Source organism: Dermochelys coriacea, chromosome 1 (assembly GCF_009764565.3).
Source record: "Dermochelys coriacea isolate rDerCor1 chromosome 1, rDerCor1.pri.v4, whole genome shotgun sequence".
In the NCBI taxonomy this organism is placed as follows: domain Eukaryota; kingdom Metazoa; phylum Chordata; order Testudines; family Dermochelyidae; genus Dermochelys; species Dermochelys coriacea.
Genome location: NC_050068.2, coordinates 254449235 through 254468055, shown reverse-complemented (window position 1 = coordinate 254468055; position 18821 = coordinate 254449235). Strand labels below are relative to the sequence as shown.

At 39.9% G+C, this 18821-nt stretch overlaps 1 protein-coding gene and 1 long non-coding RNA gene across 4 annotated transcripts in view; one reads left to right on the top strand and one right to left on the bottom strand.

Moving 5' to 3' along the window:
- RFX4 (regulatory factor X4) overlaps positions 1-18821 on the bottom strand; it is a 132861-nt gene that overhangs the window by 69417 nt on the left and 44623 nt on the right. For all 3 annotated transcript variants that reach the window (XM_038387701.2, XM_043519619.1, XM_038387700.2), the window contains exons 4-5: positions 16410-16533; positions 3123-3184 (exon numbers count right to left, since the gene is read on the bottom strand). In XM_038387701.2, coding sequence (XP_038243629.1) covers positions 3123-3184; positions 16410-16533 — 186 coding nt within the window. The remainder of the gene's footprint in view (positions 1-3122; positions 3185-16409; positions 16534-18821) is intronic.
- Positions 437-18737, top strand: LOC119850039. The gene is made up of 4 exons (XR_005290673.2): positions 437-556; positions 6327-6482; positions 17728-17792; positions 17925-18737. It is a non-coding gene; the product is annotated as an uncharacterized LOC119850039 (long non-coding RNA).

Here is an 18821-nt window from a genome sequence, read left to right as displayed (position 1 = left end):
GCTCTGCAAACATTCTTTTCTAACTTTTCCTATCAGTTACTGTGGAAAAGAGTTAAGTCAATGGCCAGCATATGAAAGTTTGAGCTTTAAGAGAATAAAATGCTGACCATACACAAACATTTTTACAGCAGAGCAGAATGACTTTTCCTTTCATGGGCTGAGTACCTGCAGTACTCCTTCAGTGAAAGGAATAAAATTCCCTGCACACCATGTAGTTTCCATTGGGAAAAGTAACCCCTTGTTCATATAATTGAAGAGTTTCAAGCTACAGTACCAAACAGAAAGAAATCAGCTTTTATGTATAGCTGCCTTCTCATGGCTCACCTGTTGTGAAACTGTTTTTAAGCTCAGTGAGAGATAGAACACAGCTGTGTTCTTTCAGGCAATAAACCCTGTTGCAAAGAAGAAAGCTGCTCAGCTGATGACCAGAAGCATAGTGACATTGTAGCTCTGAACTTCCTAATGTTACTTTTTTCTATAAAAAGGCTGAAGGCAGAACAGTGTGAAGCTAGATAATCTTAACCATTGGTACGGCTGGAGTTCCTTTTGGCAATAGGTGGGTAGTGGAGTGAAATGATATTGGCAGCAATTGGTCTGCCCAATTGTTGAGAGGGAGACAGATCTTATAGTTTATAGTTATTTAGTAATTTCTCTATATAACTTTTAATTTGAATGTGATTGGATATTTTTGAAAACAAAAATAGAACTCAGTCAGAGCAGTACTGCATTTGGCAAAGAGTGTGTTTATTGTGATGGACTGTATTTTGTGCATGTATATCTTTACCTTTAATTGGATAAAATCAGAACTACTCGTCTGGGTGCTGTGATCCCTACACTGCTCACAGCTAAAAGACCTGAAAGAATTGAATTCCACCCCTCCTGTTGCTGTGAAATTTTGAGGGTGAAAGACATCCAGCACAGTGGCAATCATGAACTCCCTATGTGGCCATGCATTTGTTTCTATGTTGACTGCCTAAAACCCTGTAGATTGCTCTGATTATTTTGTTGTTTGTTTTGGCTGCCTTTCCTTATTTAGAAAGATGGTTAAGGTCAGATGTTAGCAACAACCCAGGCCAAGTCTGAACAGGATGGGAATCTTACTGGACAATCCAGTGAGATGACACATGGCCGCTAGGTATCCTACTGGTATCCTATCCGACACTCCCACATCACCAAGGGTCCTGTAAATATTAAAATAACCATGTCTACCTGGAAATGCACCCACATAACTATGTAATGAGTTGACCCGTTCAACTGGATGCTATTCCTGAAGGTGTTCCCTCTGAAAGGCAGTATTATTGACTGGAGTGGCCAAATTTATTGGCCAAATGCTGCCCACAAAGTTCTACAGCAGGACTATGGCTACAACCAACTTTAAATGTGAAAATATGCCCATACCTCTGCATTAAACAGGAGTGTAATTGCCATCTATTTCTGTTTATGCAAATTAAGCATGGAACTGGGGCTCCTGATAAACTGCTAATATGGCTTCCTCAAATGGGTCAGGTTTGGGTGTCCCCATTATAGCACAAGTGAATTGCTAGTTTCAGCACTCGAGTGACAGCAGTACCATCTTCTAAAGGCAATTAATATTATTGTCAAACATGGTAGCACTCACCCTTTCCTTTCAGCTGAAAAGCAATTAATCAAATGATGTTGCAGTTGACACCAGTGTGAGATAGTGTACAATTTCACGCATGCTACCCAAAACCAAATTGTCACATCTTCATACATACTGCCCTTGCTGAACCAGTGCAGAAATCATGTCCATTTCTAAACCTGGCTATCTTGAGCCCTCCTGGCCTACAATTTTTTGCTAATGTGCAGCTGGGCTAGCCCATCAATTTCATGTGAATAATATTTTGGGTTATTGACCATTATGGTAGCTGGGCAGAAACACATTGGTCTTTGGGATGAGATCTCAATTTTGAAACTGTCTGAGGGTTATCACTCTGGAAAAAGTTTGGTTACAAAACACAGGAAATTGTCACAAAAATTGCCTCAGGGAGATGATGGTGGGTTGTTGTACAGTTAGTTTTGATCTCAGTGAAGAGAAGCTGCTAGAGACGCATCACCATGGAGCCATTTATTAGAAGGAGAAGGAAGTGAAATCAGATTTTAAAATGGTATTTGATTGAATATCTTTCAATGCATGAGTTATTGTTGGTTTCTATCCTTAATATATGTTAATATATAGGTTTAATTATCATTTTATATGTTTTTCTTATTGATTAGTAACATTGTGCTTGTAGGCTTTATGTGGGAATGAGAAGTTTTACCAACAAAATTTTGCAGCCATACTAGTTAGGGCTTTCATTTTATGTTTTACAAATTAAGGGTCTGATCTGGACCCTAGGTGGACCCAAGGAAAACCTAGGTGTTGCAGGGAGTGATGTTGCATTCACTCTTTTTTCTGACTCAGTATAGAACCAATTCCTGTGATGTTAGGATGCACTTTACTCTGGAAATTTCATCTTTTGGATGAGACGGAAAACTCAAATCCTGACCACTTACGGTTTATTAAAGATCTCATCTTCTCACAAGAGCAGAGGGTATTAACTCCAGGTTCCTGGCCAATTTCCAGTTTAGGCAATTGGATTCTTGCTACCTAAATTCCCTCTAGAACCTCTTTTTGATATAGTGTTCTGCCATTTATGTCCTAAACTGTATGCTATTGAATAACTGCCACATTGCACCCCAGAAATGGTTGCATTTCAGTGGTGGGTGTGAAGATCTCTAATTGTGTATGAAGTGCTTGGAACCTTTTGGCAAGAAAGGTGCTATATAAAATGTATATGAAATATAAATGATATTATAACTCTACAAAGTTTCAGAAAGTTAGCACAGAATGGTGAAATAAGTAAAAGATGCTCTTTTAGACCATTTATATATGACCATAGTTACTACACCACTAAGAGAATATTACTTGGAAATGGCTTCTAAAGCAACAGAAATAGAAGTCAATGGGAACTCCATAGTAGAATCTTCAGGCAAAGCTTGGATCTAAAATGTTACAGGGAAAAATTCATCCCTGGTGTCATGCCCTATCTTCAGTGACAGGAAACCAAATGACAAAATTTGGCCCTGGGTGAGAATGTGAAATAATAATATACGTTGCTCACTTTGACTGGCCTCTGGTTCCGAGTCTTCTCGTCGTTAACTGTGGAAATTGTTGTCTTATTATCTGCAAGTAAATACAGTGACATGTTAACAAGTCCAAAAAATCACATATGCTAATACTGTATTTTTAATATAGCCTGTTTTGGGCAGCATGAGGGAAAGGAAGAGAAATTGTATTGCACGTACACAGGGGAACCACCAGAAATTTGTCACCTAGTGTGCACAATCACACCCTGCAACAACGCGTAGGCCCAGTTTCCCATTCCAGTGTGTTGCAACTTGGTGCCCAATGTTGCAGTGCCACTGAGGTTTGGCCTGGTGCCAGGTTGCAACGCCACTCACTGAAATGGGGCCCTACGATTCACAGCCCCTCTGAGTGGCAGTGCAACCCTGCACGCTGGGTCACACCACCCTCCCAGTTTTGGCACCCTCTCAAAAGGAGGCCCCAGGCAAACTGCCTATTTTCCCCTCTCTCTAGGCAGCTGTACCTCCGCCCATTGGCACCCCTGCCAATGATATGCACCATGTGTAGCAAACAGAGCTGTGGGCACAACTGCAAGTACATGTAAAGTGTGACAGGAGAAATCAGACCAAATTAGCCTTTTCTAAAAAATGATGTATTAATTTAATTCCTTTACTGAATGAGGCAATATAACAAATAAAATTCAGAACAACTCCACTCACTTAAATGAAGCTTCTCTGAATTTATACCAGAGTGAAACATGATTCATAAACTCTAGGGGCACAGTTCTGCCCTTAAGCTTACTGAGAGTTTCACCTAAAATTGGGTGTACTATTAAAGTTGCTCATGTATGTGTTTGCAGGATCAGGGGCTTTATGTTATCAGAATAAGACACTAATTATTGGAAAACTTGCTCAGTGTTCTGGTCTAATAAGCCTGAGATTTTACAATTTAGGTAACTTTTGGTTATGGAATATTAATTAGTGGGCAGTATCTCATCTTGATGGCTCTGGAAGCAGAATGTTTCTTAGAATGCAGTAATTCTTTCAGGGCCCCCACATTCCTGTTATTAAAATACTCACACTGCTATGAGAGGATTCCTTGGAAAGAGGTTGCTGTTTGACAGAGGCCATAATTCTGCTAGATGAGGTTCACAGTTGTGTTTACAGGGATAGGGTAGTGTTAACATAGGCTTAATTTATACTCTGGATGGAGAATAAAGGCCCATCTCGCAAACAGGATAAAGCAAAGAATTTGAACACTGATTTACGCCCAATAGACAATGAAGAGGACTGGTAACCAACACCACATCTTCAGTGCTAGCAACGTTTAGGACTCCGACTACTATTAATTCAAACAGTAGATTGTGCCCTCAATAACTATTGATTCCTTCATGCAGTCTAGTCCCTCCACCAGTGCAGAGCCCCTTTGTATGGGTCTGCCCAACTCCTACCGAGGTCCAAACGAGTGGAACCCCCTCACAGGGATAAGCGCAGTCTGCAGTATCACATGAGGCATGATGAAAACTCTTTCAGCAGAACAGCCATACAAGAAAGAAAGCAGTAGGCCTTGAAGATTGGTATGGAGGAGGAATTTCTTCTTTTATTTTACTCCTAGGCATTCTATTTTCCACCCTAGATTATTGCTGAATTTTTCTCATACTTGATGAAAGCCATGTAAAATTAATTGAAGACAAAGATAAAAGGAGCTGTTCAAACAGAAGAAAATGTCAATTTAAAGATTAATTACATAATATGGACTTTTCCCATAAAGTTGTATTTTACCACAATTGGTATCAGCAATCAAGATCTAACCCTGACTGATGATCAAAAGGGCATTTGGATCACATATTTGGCTTATTCTTCACAAATATTTCTTGCCAAATCTACAAATGGTTTTCCTTGTGCAACAGATTCAATGTGTGTTTGTTTCTCAGAACCTTGCACACACTTTGGCTTGTGTCAAAAATGCTACGTATGTTCACACTCGCTAGGCTGTTCAGCTTTAATTTCTGGAGCAAAACTTCAGCAAACAGTAAAACACTTTTGTGGAGCTGTGAAAGTTCACAGCCTAGCTGTTTGATAAATGAGCAGACGGGCAAGCAGCCCCTCTTTCTTTTTTTGTATGGATTCAATGAAGCCTGCCTAAAGAACACCACATGCTGTTCCAGCTACTGATCTAACATTCCGCAACATCTCAACCTTCCAAATTCCCTTTAATTACACATTAATCCCACCCCTCTCTCTTTCAGTTTCTGCAGACAAGATTGGGGGCTCCACAGGGCTGTGGGAAAAAAGGCAGTGCTGAAGAACCACTTTCTGGGGATTTTTTTCCTTTTTTTCTTTTGGTGGTTGCCGTCACTCAGAACGTACCATTCCACTCCCAAAGTTGAATATTACAGCAGTGGATTCAAAAGCAAACTTACTCTATTTAACTTTTACCCTAATTTTTCTTTCAAAACCAAACAAAAAAAGCAATGGAATAACTTTCAAAGTCTGTCAAGTGCTGATTAAGTGTTAGAGTGCACACTGTAAATGTTACTTATGAACCATATTCTGTGGGAGTTCTTGAAATTTATAAATCAGACATTTCTACATACCAGGGCAGAAAAGACCAGGAAAAGAAGAAATTTAAAAAAAGCAGAACATCAGCTGATTTGCCTTTTTTTCCCCCTCCCAAATCCAGTATGTTAAGCAGTAAAATATACTTTCTGAAGCACTGCTGAAGTGTGTGTTGCTTATAACAATATTCAGTATAAATTATTTTTAAAAGTCCAGCAAAACTTTAAAGAAAAATTCCAGGATTTTTCCAGCAAACGTTATGGGGGTGTGTGTGGGGGGGGGGTATAATTTCAAGCACGACAAATGTTATTTAAAAATAACTGCTATTTTCAAATGTTTATATTTATATGGTTATAGATGACTTTGTTCTAATTCCATGGATGGAGCTAGTTCCCTGCCAAGTGGCAGGAAGTGAGGCTGAGTAGGTTGGGGAGAAGCTCACTGTGCATTGAAATCAATAGGAAAAGCAGAAATGTGTGACTGTTGGTTTTAAAGTGTGTTTCCACTCTGAAAAGTGATGATAAAAGCCAGCAATATGGGGTTTCATGTTTATTGACTTTCAGTGACTGACAGAAAAAATTTGCTCTTTTTAATAAGTAAAGATGCTTTTTTCTAGCTGTCAGAACTGAAAATTCAACTTAGGATCTGAAAATTAAGCTAGGTTCTTTCCTTCCCCTCACTAGTAAAGAAGATTGTGTGGGGCGGCTGCAGATACAAATGAGGGCAAGATCTGACTCTACAATTTGAACTTGTTTAATAATTCTGTTGGTGATGTGTGAACAAGAATAGAATCCAGCTGCATCCCCCACGGCAATGTTGGCTCTGCGGTAGCAACAGAGGTAAAAGATATCATGTGAAATCGTACATATACTGGAGTCAGTGGGAATTTGCCATTGATTTCAGTTAGGTCAGAATTTTAGCCCATATGTCCCTAAAGTGAGCAAATATAAATCTGAAAACAGAGAGCTCTGCTGAATAAGGAGGTGTCATTTTACATTGTCTTTTATTAAGACTAAAACCACATTTTTACACTAAACTTTGTTTTATATGAAGTTTCATTTGGGATTTTTTAGGAAGATGAGGCCCAGGAATTTCACACGAAGATAATCTGTGCTCTCAACACTACCTCAGGAGCCAGTGCTCCACTGATTTCCTTCCCTGCTTAACAGCTTCAGCTCTGTCCCTTTCATATGTGCCTTGGCTAAGTTCTAGTCTTTCCTTCTTATGAGAAAAAAGAAAAACAGTACTTGTGGCACCTTAGAGACTAACAAATTTATTAGAGCATAAGCTTTCGTGAGCTACAGTTCACATGAAGTGAGCTGTAGCTCACGAAAGCTTATGCTCTAATAAATTTGTTAGTCTCTAAGGTGCCACAAGTACTGCTTTTCTTTTTGCGAATACAGACTAACACAGCTGCTACTCTGAAACCTTCTTATGAGAAGGAATCTTGGGTATTTTCCTGTGAGCTATTTACACATCTCCATCACTTTGTAAAACAATCACACAATTAAATAGTCATACCTGATGCCCCTATTAGCCTGTGCCTGGAATTTAGATAAGGCAGGATTCATTACATCCTAAAATCAGAGCTGTATATTTTTCTTCTCTTTTGGACTGTTACCAAACACATCTGTGTTAGTTTAACCATTTTGATGTTAAACCTGAAATGTGGTTTTATGAAAGTGGACAGAACGCCTGTGTTGTGTTTTAATGTTATCAGTGAGAAGTACATGAGGGACCCTTTTTTCTGCGTGTGGGGTGGGGACAGGTGACCTTTCCTCTCTGAGGTTATAGAGGACACCAGAGATAATGGGAGAAGGGCTCCCCTCAAATCATTCTTATACATTTGAGGTTAAATAATTGCAATGTAACATACAATATCTATTATATAGCCACAAAAATGAGAAAAAACGTGGGGTTTTTACCCACAAAAGCTTATGCTCAAATAAATCTGTTAGTCTTTAAGATGCCACTGGACTCCTCAATGTTTTTGTGGATACAGATTAACACGGCTACCCCTCTGATATTATATAGCCATTACTTAAGAAGCATTTAATCCAGCAGTACTTTTGAAACCTAGAACAGTTGCCTGAGTAAATCTAATTTAAATACCAAGTTAAATGTACTTTTGGTAACTCTTAAGAAGTTGAAATAACAGTAAACAAGTCATATGTAAGGCTCAGTGCAAGTTACCAAAAGTTTTATACACAATAATATAGAAAAATATGCAAAAAGTGCAGCTATCTATATTATACTCTACATGAGCCATGTAAGCATCAGCCAGGGATAGTTGCAAAAGATATAACTATGCTGCCGAGGTGCACCCTGCCCTTCTGATTTATACCCTCTGTAATTTCTATTATTGCATCACACATACCTCAGCCGTATGAGACTCAAACACAACCAGGGTCCTCTATCTTTAAAATGAGAAGTGTATTGTCTATTCTACCTTTAACCCCTGCACCAGGGGCCATCATCCCTTATCCCATTCACCAGTGAGCTGTGAACTTTCTACTTCCCAATTATTCCACCTAAATTCTTCCCTGGTATGAGGCTCAAAAACAGCTTAGGCCTCAGTCTTCACACTGACAGCTAAGGATGGGAGAGACCAGCCATCTTTGAGGTTTTGTGAATACTCTAGAAATTTTTGGTTTATTAGTTAAAATGTTGGATTTTGCAAAACCTTTTCAAAGAAAGATTCCCCTCCATTTAAATTGTTATTTTTCAAAGGTACATTTAATTTTTACAAGTGCATTTGAGCTAAATGGAAGCCTGGGCTATGCTTTGCAAGACTTTATACTTCTAATTTGAAAATTATTCTTGCCATGCTCCCCTCACTATCAAGGGCAATTAAATAAATTTAGAATAAAACAAATACTCATATATTAACAGCCCAGAACTTGAACTCTGCCAGAAGAAAACAGAACTCCCACCACTAAGATTCAGAGTGCCAGTCTAGAACTCATGATTATCAAGTTCTAAACAAGACAAGAGAAATTCTCTTACCCCCGCTAATAATTCCTTCCATTCAGGTCTGTCTCCAGTTTCCCCAGCAGGGCCCGTCATTCATTGAACATTGACTGATGAGCTGTGCACTCCCTGTGGCTTCCAATACTGCACCCAGAGCACATTCTTTGCTTGTGTGAAATGAAATACAAAACACAGTGTGCGCTATTCCCCAGTTTTAGGGTAATTGTTTTCATTGCTCTGGTCTAAGACAACTCTGCCAGGGTGGTCATTCTCCTCTTGTTCACTGCAGTGGTGAGCTCACTCTCTCAGAGCTGGGCTATCTGTATTTCCCATTAGCATTAAAACACGAATCACAAATACTACTGGTACCTTCAATCTTATACAGGAAAGGTGGGGTTCTCACAAGTGCGCTGCTGTGACCTAACTCTGTTCCCATTTAAGTTTTACCAACCACTCCAATGCCAAGTGCTTTGAAAATCCCACCTGAAACACCCCCTCCCACCCGCCACATACATATTCTAGGATCAGTCCCCTAATTATAGGGCATCATGTAGACGTGCTGCCCCAGGAAGAACAGAAGGAATGCATTGTGCTGCAGAGGCATACCACTGAGATGCAATTCCTCCAGAGCATCCCTTTTCCACTGGTGGGAAGAAGCATGATAAATCCCACTGTAAAATAATACTCCTCGCCCCCAGCATCCATCCAGCTCTGCTGGCCTGTGCCTAGCGGGGCAGGAGGCATGACCTATGCCTACTGCTCACTCCCCTCCTTGCCCACTTATATGCAAGGGATGGGGGAGAGCGGGAGCATTGGGAGGGTACTTTACCGCTGCTCCCAAAGCTGTGTGATTTCAATGGAGGAATGAGGTCATAATCGAACCCTAAATCGCTATGTCCTAGTTGACACTATCAAGCAAGATAAGGCAGGCTCTTTGCACCTACTTTAATCACTGGCCCCTGTTCTGACAACTATCTGTTGAGTAGGATCTTACCCTGCAAACAGTCCTACTGGCTCGAGTCCTTTAGGGAAGTTTGTGAAGCCCTTGCTTGAATCCAGGTGTGTACAAAATCTTCCATTGCAAGAGTTCATCCAGCCAGATGAAATTCAGGCTAATTCACATGTGACACTGCACCCCATATTCTTCACAGTGATATTATTATGGCATAACTATGATGCATTTTGTACAAGATAAGACATGTGAGGTGTCATTGAAACGGTTATGATTGGCTGAATATGATTATCGTATTTATATACAAGTATCATTTTTAATCTGAAGTTTTGAATATTGACTAAGTATCTGTACTTCAAATGTAGTTACACCTGGGTAACCCCCACTAGACAAGATGCTTTCAATCTAGATAATGAGTGGGGAAAGGCCTATTCAGGGCAACGGGCCATTAGAAAGAACAATAGGCCTTAGGAGAGGTTTATCTCCTATCTGGTGAGCCTTCCTGAGAATGCTACAGACAGCCTGTGAGTGATGGCTGCTATGACTCTACAAATGTGTGACCAGGCCACAAGATGCTGGACTCCATCTTGGGATGTCAGTTTTTTTCCCCACAGACTGCTCTGGGAGCCAAGTTTTGAAACAAAGGGTTCCCGCCTTATGCTAAAGCTATGTAAGACAGGGAGTGACTTCATCAGAGGCTCTTCATTTCACACACAGTAAGACTCCTGGAAACACCTGAGGAACAAAGACTGAACTAGGGGAAGCGCTGGACCCAGGTTAAAGGGATTTCTAGCCTGTGTATGAAACACCTGGGGATTCCAAGCGCAGCTTGCCCCTTAAAAATCTGCAGCCTGCTTGTATCATTTCTCAGGGTGAGAATCGACTAATTCATATCCAATCTATTTAGTATAATAATCTTATTTGCTAGATAATCTGCTTTGATCTGTTTGCTATCCCTTATCACTTAAAATGAACTTTTTTAGTTAATAAACTTGTTTTTGCTTTAATCTAAACCAGTGAGCTCTGACTGGAGTGCTTGGGGAAAATCTCTGCTTGGTTACCACAAGTGTGCATTGTTCTCTTCACATTGAGGGATAGGCAGACCAGGTATTAAATCCATATACTGGCAAGATTTGTCCAGGGCAGGACGGAACTGCTGTGGGGTCCCAGGCTGGGAAGCTAGTGGTTAGACAGCCTGCATGTAACTGCAGCTGGATGTGTCCCTACCTGTATGAATGCTGGTGAAAGTGCAGGCTGGAGGGCTTTACAGCTTGTCAGAGCAGTACAGTGTGAGAGGGAGCCCAGGTTGGTGGGTCGGGGGCTCAGTGGTACCCCAGTTCCAGATGGCACGCCAGGGAAACCATTGAACACTTTGCCCAGACTCTCAGTTGAGTTGTAGCTGCCTGTAATGGCCAGGGTGTAGGCAACTGGACCAGTAATGTCTGTTGGGCCAGGGTTGTTACCAGGCAAAGTCAGAAGACGGGTTCCAAGGTCAAGCCAGCCTAGGGTCAAAGTCAGGATCAAGACAGAGCGAAAAACAAGGTTTGTAGCCATAGCAAGCCATAATCTGCATTGTTGCTCAGACAGCTCCCTGGCCCAATTTCCTAGATTAAACGGTTGGTGTGGACCAATCAGGCGGCCGCAGGGTTCTGTTGCTCTGGCCTCTTCAGGAAGTACTTCCTGGCTGTCTTTGCCTTTGCACTTTAAAACCACTGAAATGTGTACATCTGAAAACTGTTGCACATGAGGACAAGCTTGTCAGAGGATACTTAAAATGCACACTCCTGATTAGTACACAGGGCCTTGTCTGTAAAGTAACCTTTAACAAGGGCAAACTCATCTTCAGTCCTTTCCCCTGATAGATTAAACTAATTCATTTGCTTTAATGAGGGAATTGCATTTCCTTCATCTTTGAGTCCCAAGCCAATTGGCTCTCAGGACTCTAAGGAAACATTATTGGTGAGAAGGCACAGATGTATTTTTATATTTTGCTAAACGCGTATGTACTGTGTGTGACTTCCCTCGTTAGTATTGGACCTGAAGTCTTTGGTATGGACAATTGTCACAGAAGATACATTTTTATTAGATATTGTTTCCAGCCAATACTGGGAAGGAGAAAAATGAAAAAAAAAAAAAAAAAAAGAACTGGGGGGAAAAAGGTGTTTAAATCTAAGGATCGGTGTGGTCCACTAGACAAGGTGCTAGCATAGGAGTCAGGAAACTAGTGCTTAATTTGTGCCAGGACTTGCCACGACTGAGCCTGGGCACCTCTAGGCTTGCTGTGTCAATTATGAAAGTAAAAACATTGCTTGAGCCCCGGCAGCTTATTGCTTGAGCCCCAGCACCTCTTTCATTATCAATTAAGCACTGCAGGAGACCCTGGCTCTGCTCTGAACTGTTGTGTGACCTTAGGTACATTTCTGTGCCTTAGTTTCCCTATCTGTAAAACAGAGATAATATTTACTGGCAGCCTGTATTATAGAGGAGGTCACATTAGATCAGTGGTTCTCAAACTTTTTTTCTGGTGACCCCTTTCACATAGCACGCCTCTGAGTGTGATCTCCCTTATAAATTAAAAACAATTTTTAATATATTTAACACCATTATAAATGTTGGATGCAATGTGGGGTTTGGGGTGGAGGCTGACAGCTCATGACCCGCCCATGTAATAACCTCGCAACCCCCTGCGGGGTCCTGACCCCCAGTTTGAGAACCCCTGCATTAGATGATCTAGTGGTTCCTTCTGGCTTTGAACTCTGACAATACTGTGGATTGATCATCTAGCAAAGTTTGATTTTGAAAAACTTTTTCTAGTTCTTAGAATGAAAAAAGTCTTAAGTATAGAAGGCTTGTTGCTTGTTTACACTAAAGCCTTGTCTAGATTAGATGGGGTTTGTTGGTACAGCTGTATTGGCAAAGCCTCCTATTGTAAATGCAGCTTACGCCAATAAAAGTATGTAGTGTAGTTTATACAGTTCCCCAAATGAAATAAGCTATAACAGCACAAGGACTTTTATGTCAGTAAAACTGCATCTACTCAGAGGCTTGTGCCAGTGTAGAATGTCATAAAAATCAGTGACATTACTCCACTCCCCCTTTACATTTAAAAACGTTGGGCTTAATTCTCATTCACATCCAGACCAGCGTACGCTTTACACTGCCAAGAGTGGTGTACAGTGGCCTTAGTAGGAATGAGAATCAGCCTATAATTTTTCACATTCTTCTGGATGCCTAGTTCTTTCTTTTTCCCTTCTAAAATATTTATTTGTTGCAGCTGGCCAAAGACACAGCAGCATCACGTCAAAATAAGGAAACAATGGAAGGAGGTATAGAACCTCCAGGCTGCACAATGGAGTTGCATGAAGAACACTGGGAGGGAGCATAAACCCATCACGAGACACTGCAGAGTTCCCCTTTGGAGACATTCAGGATCTCTGAGACAAGTGTTAAAACAAAGTTGGGGGAGGGGGGGAGAGATTACATTTTCAGGAGGTGGGATTAAGAGAGTGAGGAGCGTATGGGGTCATGAAAGAAACAGAGGAAGGAAGCAGCTATGTGAGAGGACACTGGGGAAGAAAATGGGAATGGAAAGGGGACAAGGCTGAAGTTATTGGTAACTTTATAGCAGTGGTTCTAAACCTACAGTATGAATCAATGTTCAACTGAGATTACTGACAGATTTGGGAATGGATCAAACAGTTGGGAAGATTTTTTTTAATTAAATGTTTGATTCACTGAGTCCTTTGTCCAAATAATGGGGTTTCCTGTATTTCTGCCTGAGGACTATTTCACAAGCTGAACATTCTCACAGTCAGAAAAAACTTTTCCCTCATATGCCGCCCAAATTCCTTTTTCTTACTTGTACCCCATTGGTCCTAGTTAAATGCTTCCCTGTCCCCTCCCACTGGCTGCAAGTACCAATCTAACTAATACTGCTCCCTCCTTAGGGTGAAAGCCTGGTTCCATTGATGTCATTGGGAATTTTGCCATTGACTGCCCTGATTTCAGCCTCAGTCAAAGCCTGGCCTTCTTTAGTCATTGCTTAGATAAGTTATATAGGTAAAACTGTCAAGTGTGCCTAAGGCCTTGCCTTCGCTAGGGAAAAAAAGGGTGGGGTTTTTTTAATTACTTGTTACCAAACCCTTTTTCCTAGTGTGGATACACCTTAAGTTCCACTAAGGATTTTCTTTATCATCCCTCTTATGGTAATTCTGTTCCTCCATCTCCTTATCATGTCTCTTGCTCTTTTTTAAACTCCTTTTATTTTGGTCTCCATTGTATGTGTATTCCATTTAAAGGAGGTTTTAAAGGCACTTCTGAGTTGAAACCTTGAACCCCAAGTCTTGATCTACACCAAACATTCATAGGCAAGTCTGAGATCCCCAAAATGGCATTTATAAATGAAACCTTACGTGTACTGGTGGTATCAGTGCTGGCATATTAATCGAGAAGAAACAGTTGATTCAGAGGTAGTGTGCTAGGGGTTTACTCATTGCACATGGGTAATTTTTAGCTCAGGACAGAGAGCTCTCTGCTTTAAAACAATCTATTGAAAAATAAAATAAAATCAATCAAAAAGCAGGAGCCCTTATGTTTAACATTGCCCACAAAGTTCAAAGTTCAAAGATGAATCATAAATTCAGTGAGATCCACTCAAAGGAGAACTGTCCATAACTTCACTAACAGCTTTCACAGAACAACTAGCCTCTTTCTCTGGAGTAGAGGACAGCTGCTGTGTACTGATGAGTCGCAGTAAGGGCAAATATGTCTGGGTTTCTGTTCAGCCAGCTAAATATGGAAATCCCTCAATTGGCACTACTCATTTGTGCCTGGAAGGACAGCCCCACTTCCAAGGCACTTATGGTGCAAACACTTTAAAAAATTACTGCTTTTTCAGCTGCCACGCCACAGCAGCGTAATTTGTCAGAGCTCTAGGGGGTGTCTACACTAAGGGAGAAATCGACGGCAGAGTCATTGATTGCATGGAGTGACTGTTGGCTTCACTGGTCTTTGTGACTGTTTAGTATCTCTGCACAGCAACAGTGGGTTTGACAGAGCCATTTTCCTACATTCAGCTTCTTACAGATAGCCTTCTGCCTCACCACCATAGCTGTACCAGTGCACTCAGATTCCTGATGTACATATCCCTGTTGCTGGGAACATGGATTTGGGGGTAATTTGCACACATGAAACACTGCATGATAGCATGCAGTAAGAAGGCTCATTTGTGTTGGCTCCTGTCTACAATGGAGAGAAACCGCTGGATCTGAGCTAAATCCCTGACTCTAGTTTGGGTGTTGCAACCAGCTGGTAAAAATCTGCATTTGGGACAACTGCACCTGCTTTGCAAGTTCAAGATACTCCAACTAGTGCTTCAGGGAAGGGAAAGGGTTTAAATGCCTCTTCACCTAATGTAGACATGACGGGAAAGACCGGTGCACTTTGAGAGGTCACCAGTGTGGTGTAATGTTTCAGACAGGCAAACCATGTTTGTTTCCTGATTAAACAATTTAAAATTTTACAGCTTATGCATCATTTACAGACATTTTTGTAAAGGCAACAAAGGTATAATAAAAATTTTACTTGTGTGCCAAATTTGTCAATCTGTAGGAAATTCGTTACTAATTTCCATTGTTTCTAAATTAGTCATTGGAACAATATTAACCACTTAGTAGCAATGATATAGCAAATAGGATGAACAGAAGTTTGAATAAACAGAACTTTAACACAAAAGTCAACCTAACTGCTTAGGGCTTTATAGCAATTAATTCACCTAAAATGTTGCCACACAATGCATTTTACTTGCCTCAGTAAACTACTTAAATAAACATGAAATACAAAAGAAAACATTCCATTAAATGTTTTCTCCTCTTTTGGCTTCTGCATTAGGAAATAATATGAGCAACATTTTTGATTCTGTAAATATATAGCACTATTATACAATTAATGTTGTAAACATTAAATGAGACTAGCTTCAATTGAAATTAGCTTCAGACTGATGCTTGCAAACTTTTCAAAAATGGTTGGCAAATTTCAGCATGTTGTATCACAAAATACAAGATTTAAAGGTCCAGGGTGCTCTCTTGAATAACTCTCACTTATAAGTAAAGATTGACATAATCCCATTTTGCACTTAAGACACCCACCTATTTGAAAATTCAAAAAGTAAAAACATCTGGTAATGTTCCAGGTTACAGGGAGCTCCTAAAAAGACACAAACTCGGTACTGAAATACACAACTAAGATTTATTGATCACATCTGTACCATGGGTGAAATTCATTCACTCACAGAAGACCAGCACAAGATATATAATGGGCCTGGTTCTCCTCTCACTCATGTTAGTGTAAATCAGGAGTATCTTTACTGAAGTCAATGGGCATTCCAATATTTTTGCAGAATTAATGTGCACTTCTGTCCACACTAAGAGTTTTTATGACTTGAATTGTTGCTGTTTAACACTTAAAATATTGTTATTGTTAAAGCAATATTAAGAAATAACAGAATTACTTACACTCTCTTGTATTTGGCTTCCATATTGCCAATGCCATAAATGTCATTTTGAAGCAAAATGGCTGCCACGAACAGGCAGGTCATAAAAACCATCAATTTTTTAAAATGCGTTTTCACTTTAACCATGATGAAAAGCAATCCTGACCGTCTGAGTGTTTAAAATGCTTCACATTTTTCTTGGGGTTTTAATACACACCATATTCCTTTGATGCATCACCACCTCTGACTTGAAGTGACAGTTTTCCTGAGGTTAGAGCCTTTATCCTTTTAAATATCAAAATCTCACCAGAGCAAGGTTAGGGAGCAAGGCTTCTCATTGCAGTTTAGACTCACCTTCCCAAAGCTGGCAGCGTTAACAGGCTGTGTGTCATTTTTCTCACAGAAGTCCAAATAGTGCATGTAGAGAGCACTTCGAGGAATGCAAACGCCTTCTGCAATCTCGTAGTTCTCCTCCAGCCTTAAAAAGCAAATACCAAACAAAGAAAACTGCAAATATGTTGGCTGCCCTGAATTATAAATAGTGTGCAAACCTGCACATTTAAGTGACTTTCACTTTTCAGCTAACCTCTGTTTTATTGTTATCTCATCTTTCCAATTCACCTCCACCCCATTTGTCTGTATTGTCTACCTGTTGCATTCTATCTGATACGTAGATTGTGAGCTCCATGGGCTTCTTTGTTACTTCTCTGTTCAGTACCTAGCACACTGGAGCCCTGATCCTTGATTGAAATTCCTAGGTGCTATTTTAATAATTAATACTCTTTATCATCAAACTTTAAATCATATTGGGTTAAACGAATGAATGCACAATCACAGAATAAAAAAATCACTAAGTGGCAACATTCTGATGCACCCTAGATGATGAGTCCAAGCCAGTGTCACCATCAACATCCTGAAATATTTTAAATACTTTCACTTCTATCTGATTACAAGATTCTTTACATAAAGTAAACAGGAGTTTAATAAGGCTAAAATAAAATATTTGCATCAATGTAAGGTTCTCCACAGATCACGTTTTGTACAACAGTTTCTTACAGCTGCTGATGAACAACACAAGGATAAGAAGAATCTACCATGTGCTGAATGCAATATTAAGATATTGTTCCATTCTACCTCATAGAAAATAATAATTCCCCACAATATATTTAATTTTGCCTTTAAAACAGGAGACTCTCCATATAACTGAATAATCATAAATCTGTCTATCTGAGAACGTGTTGCTTTGAAAATTATTTTCTGAAGGCTGATCTTTCCCAAAGAACAGAGGCCCCAGTTCAGGCAGGTACTTAAGCACATGCCTAATTTGAAAACCATGAGTAGTCCCACTGACTTCAATGCTCCTACTATAGTATCTTGCTGAAGGAGGGTCAGAAAGGGTACACTCCATTTTTTTGGTTAATTATATTGCTGGAATCAATATTTGCTCAGGAAACCTAGATTTTAAAGCAAACATGGCCCTTTAAGTAGTTACCTGTAAAAGTTCAGATCTCCAAATAACCTGAGTTTCTCTGTTTCGCTGCCCTTGGCAGACCTTCCCTCCATGTCAGTTATTGTGACCATTTGTGACTGCAAACTATTTTAATAAGATATCTGGCTGGATGAATGGAATCGGTGTGTAAGGGCAACATCTATTCTTCCTTGGTTTCTACAGGAATATCATCACGGCATCGTTCACCAAATTCATTGACCTTTAACAAGACCTCTTTTCAAGACCCAGTGAGTTCATTTCTATACTATAGCTGCTAATTGGCATGTCAGCTTCCCTGACCAAGACAGGACAGAAAGAAAAGCAGTTAATTATTTCTGTTCATATCTGATGAATTTTTCTTTTTCTCCCCTCTTTCACAGGGAGTCATTAGTTCGAGACTGAAGAATGCTCCATTATACCTGGACTTATTTTTTTAAATGATCAAAAACCCCATTTTGCTCCACTTCTTTTATTTTCCTGCCTTTTATTTAACAACTTTATCATATTTTGAATTCAGCTTCATCCTACAGTATTGTGGAAAAATAATGAACTCAATCTTCTGCCTAATAAATCATTATCAGAAATATATGTGTGTCCTAACAAAGCAATCCAGTAGTTCACTATGAGAGCTTTTGTACCACTCATGGTATTGCAGTAAAAAAAAAAAACCCTAATGTGTCTATAGGAAAGACAATTTTATCTGCCCCTATTACTGTTCTCCTTTGTTACTTATACACTGCTAGATTAAAAGGGATTATTCTGCATCTGAGTAATGTCTGTAAGTGTTGATCATACAGACTTTTATTTTGAAATGAGAAGCAACAGAATATGCCAAACTGTTGCAATGTAACTATAATTAATTCCTATATTTATTGATGGAATTACTATGCCAAGGAAGGCGTATTTCTCATAATCCTCTCTTTTCCCCTTTCCTAGTCCTTTTTACATTATTTTTCCACTTATGCCCGATGAGTAATTTATATCGCCATTTATGTCACTGCTGAATTTGGCCCAGAGTTTCATGGCAGTTGCACATGCTTACACACTAGGCTGTCTCCAACTGAATTTGGCCTTCTCTCTTTTATAATCATGCAAAGGCAGAATCAAAGGCAATTGCAGTCAAAGCTGTCAAACAAACACATAAAACTAAAACTACTACATATGTCTTGTCCTGTGTTTGTACAGCACCTTGTACAAGGGGGTCCTAGTTCATGACTAGGGCTCCTAGGTGCTACTGCAATATGATGGTTAATCTGATGCTAACGTGTTAGGCTTTT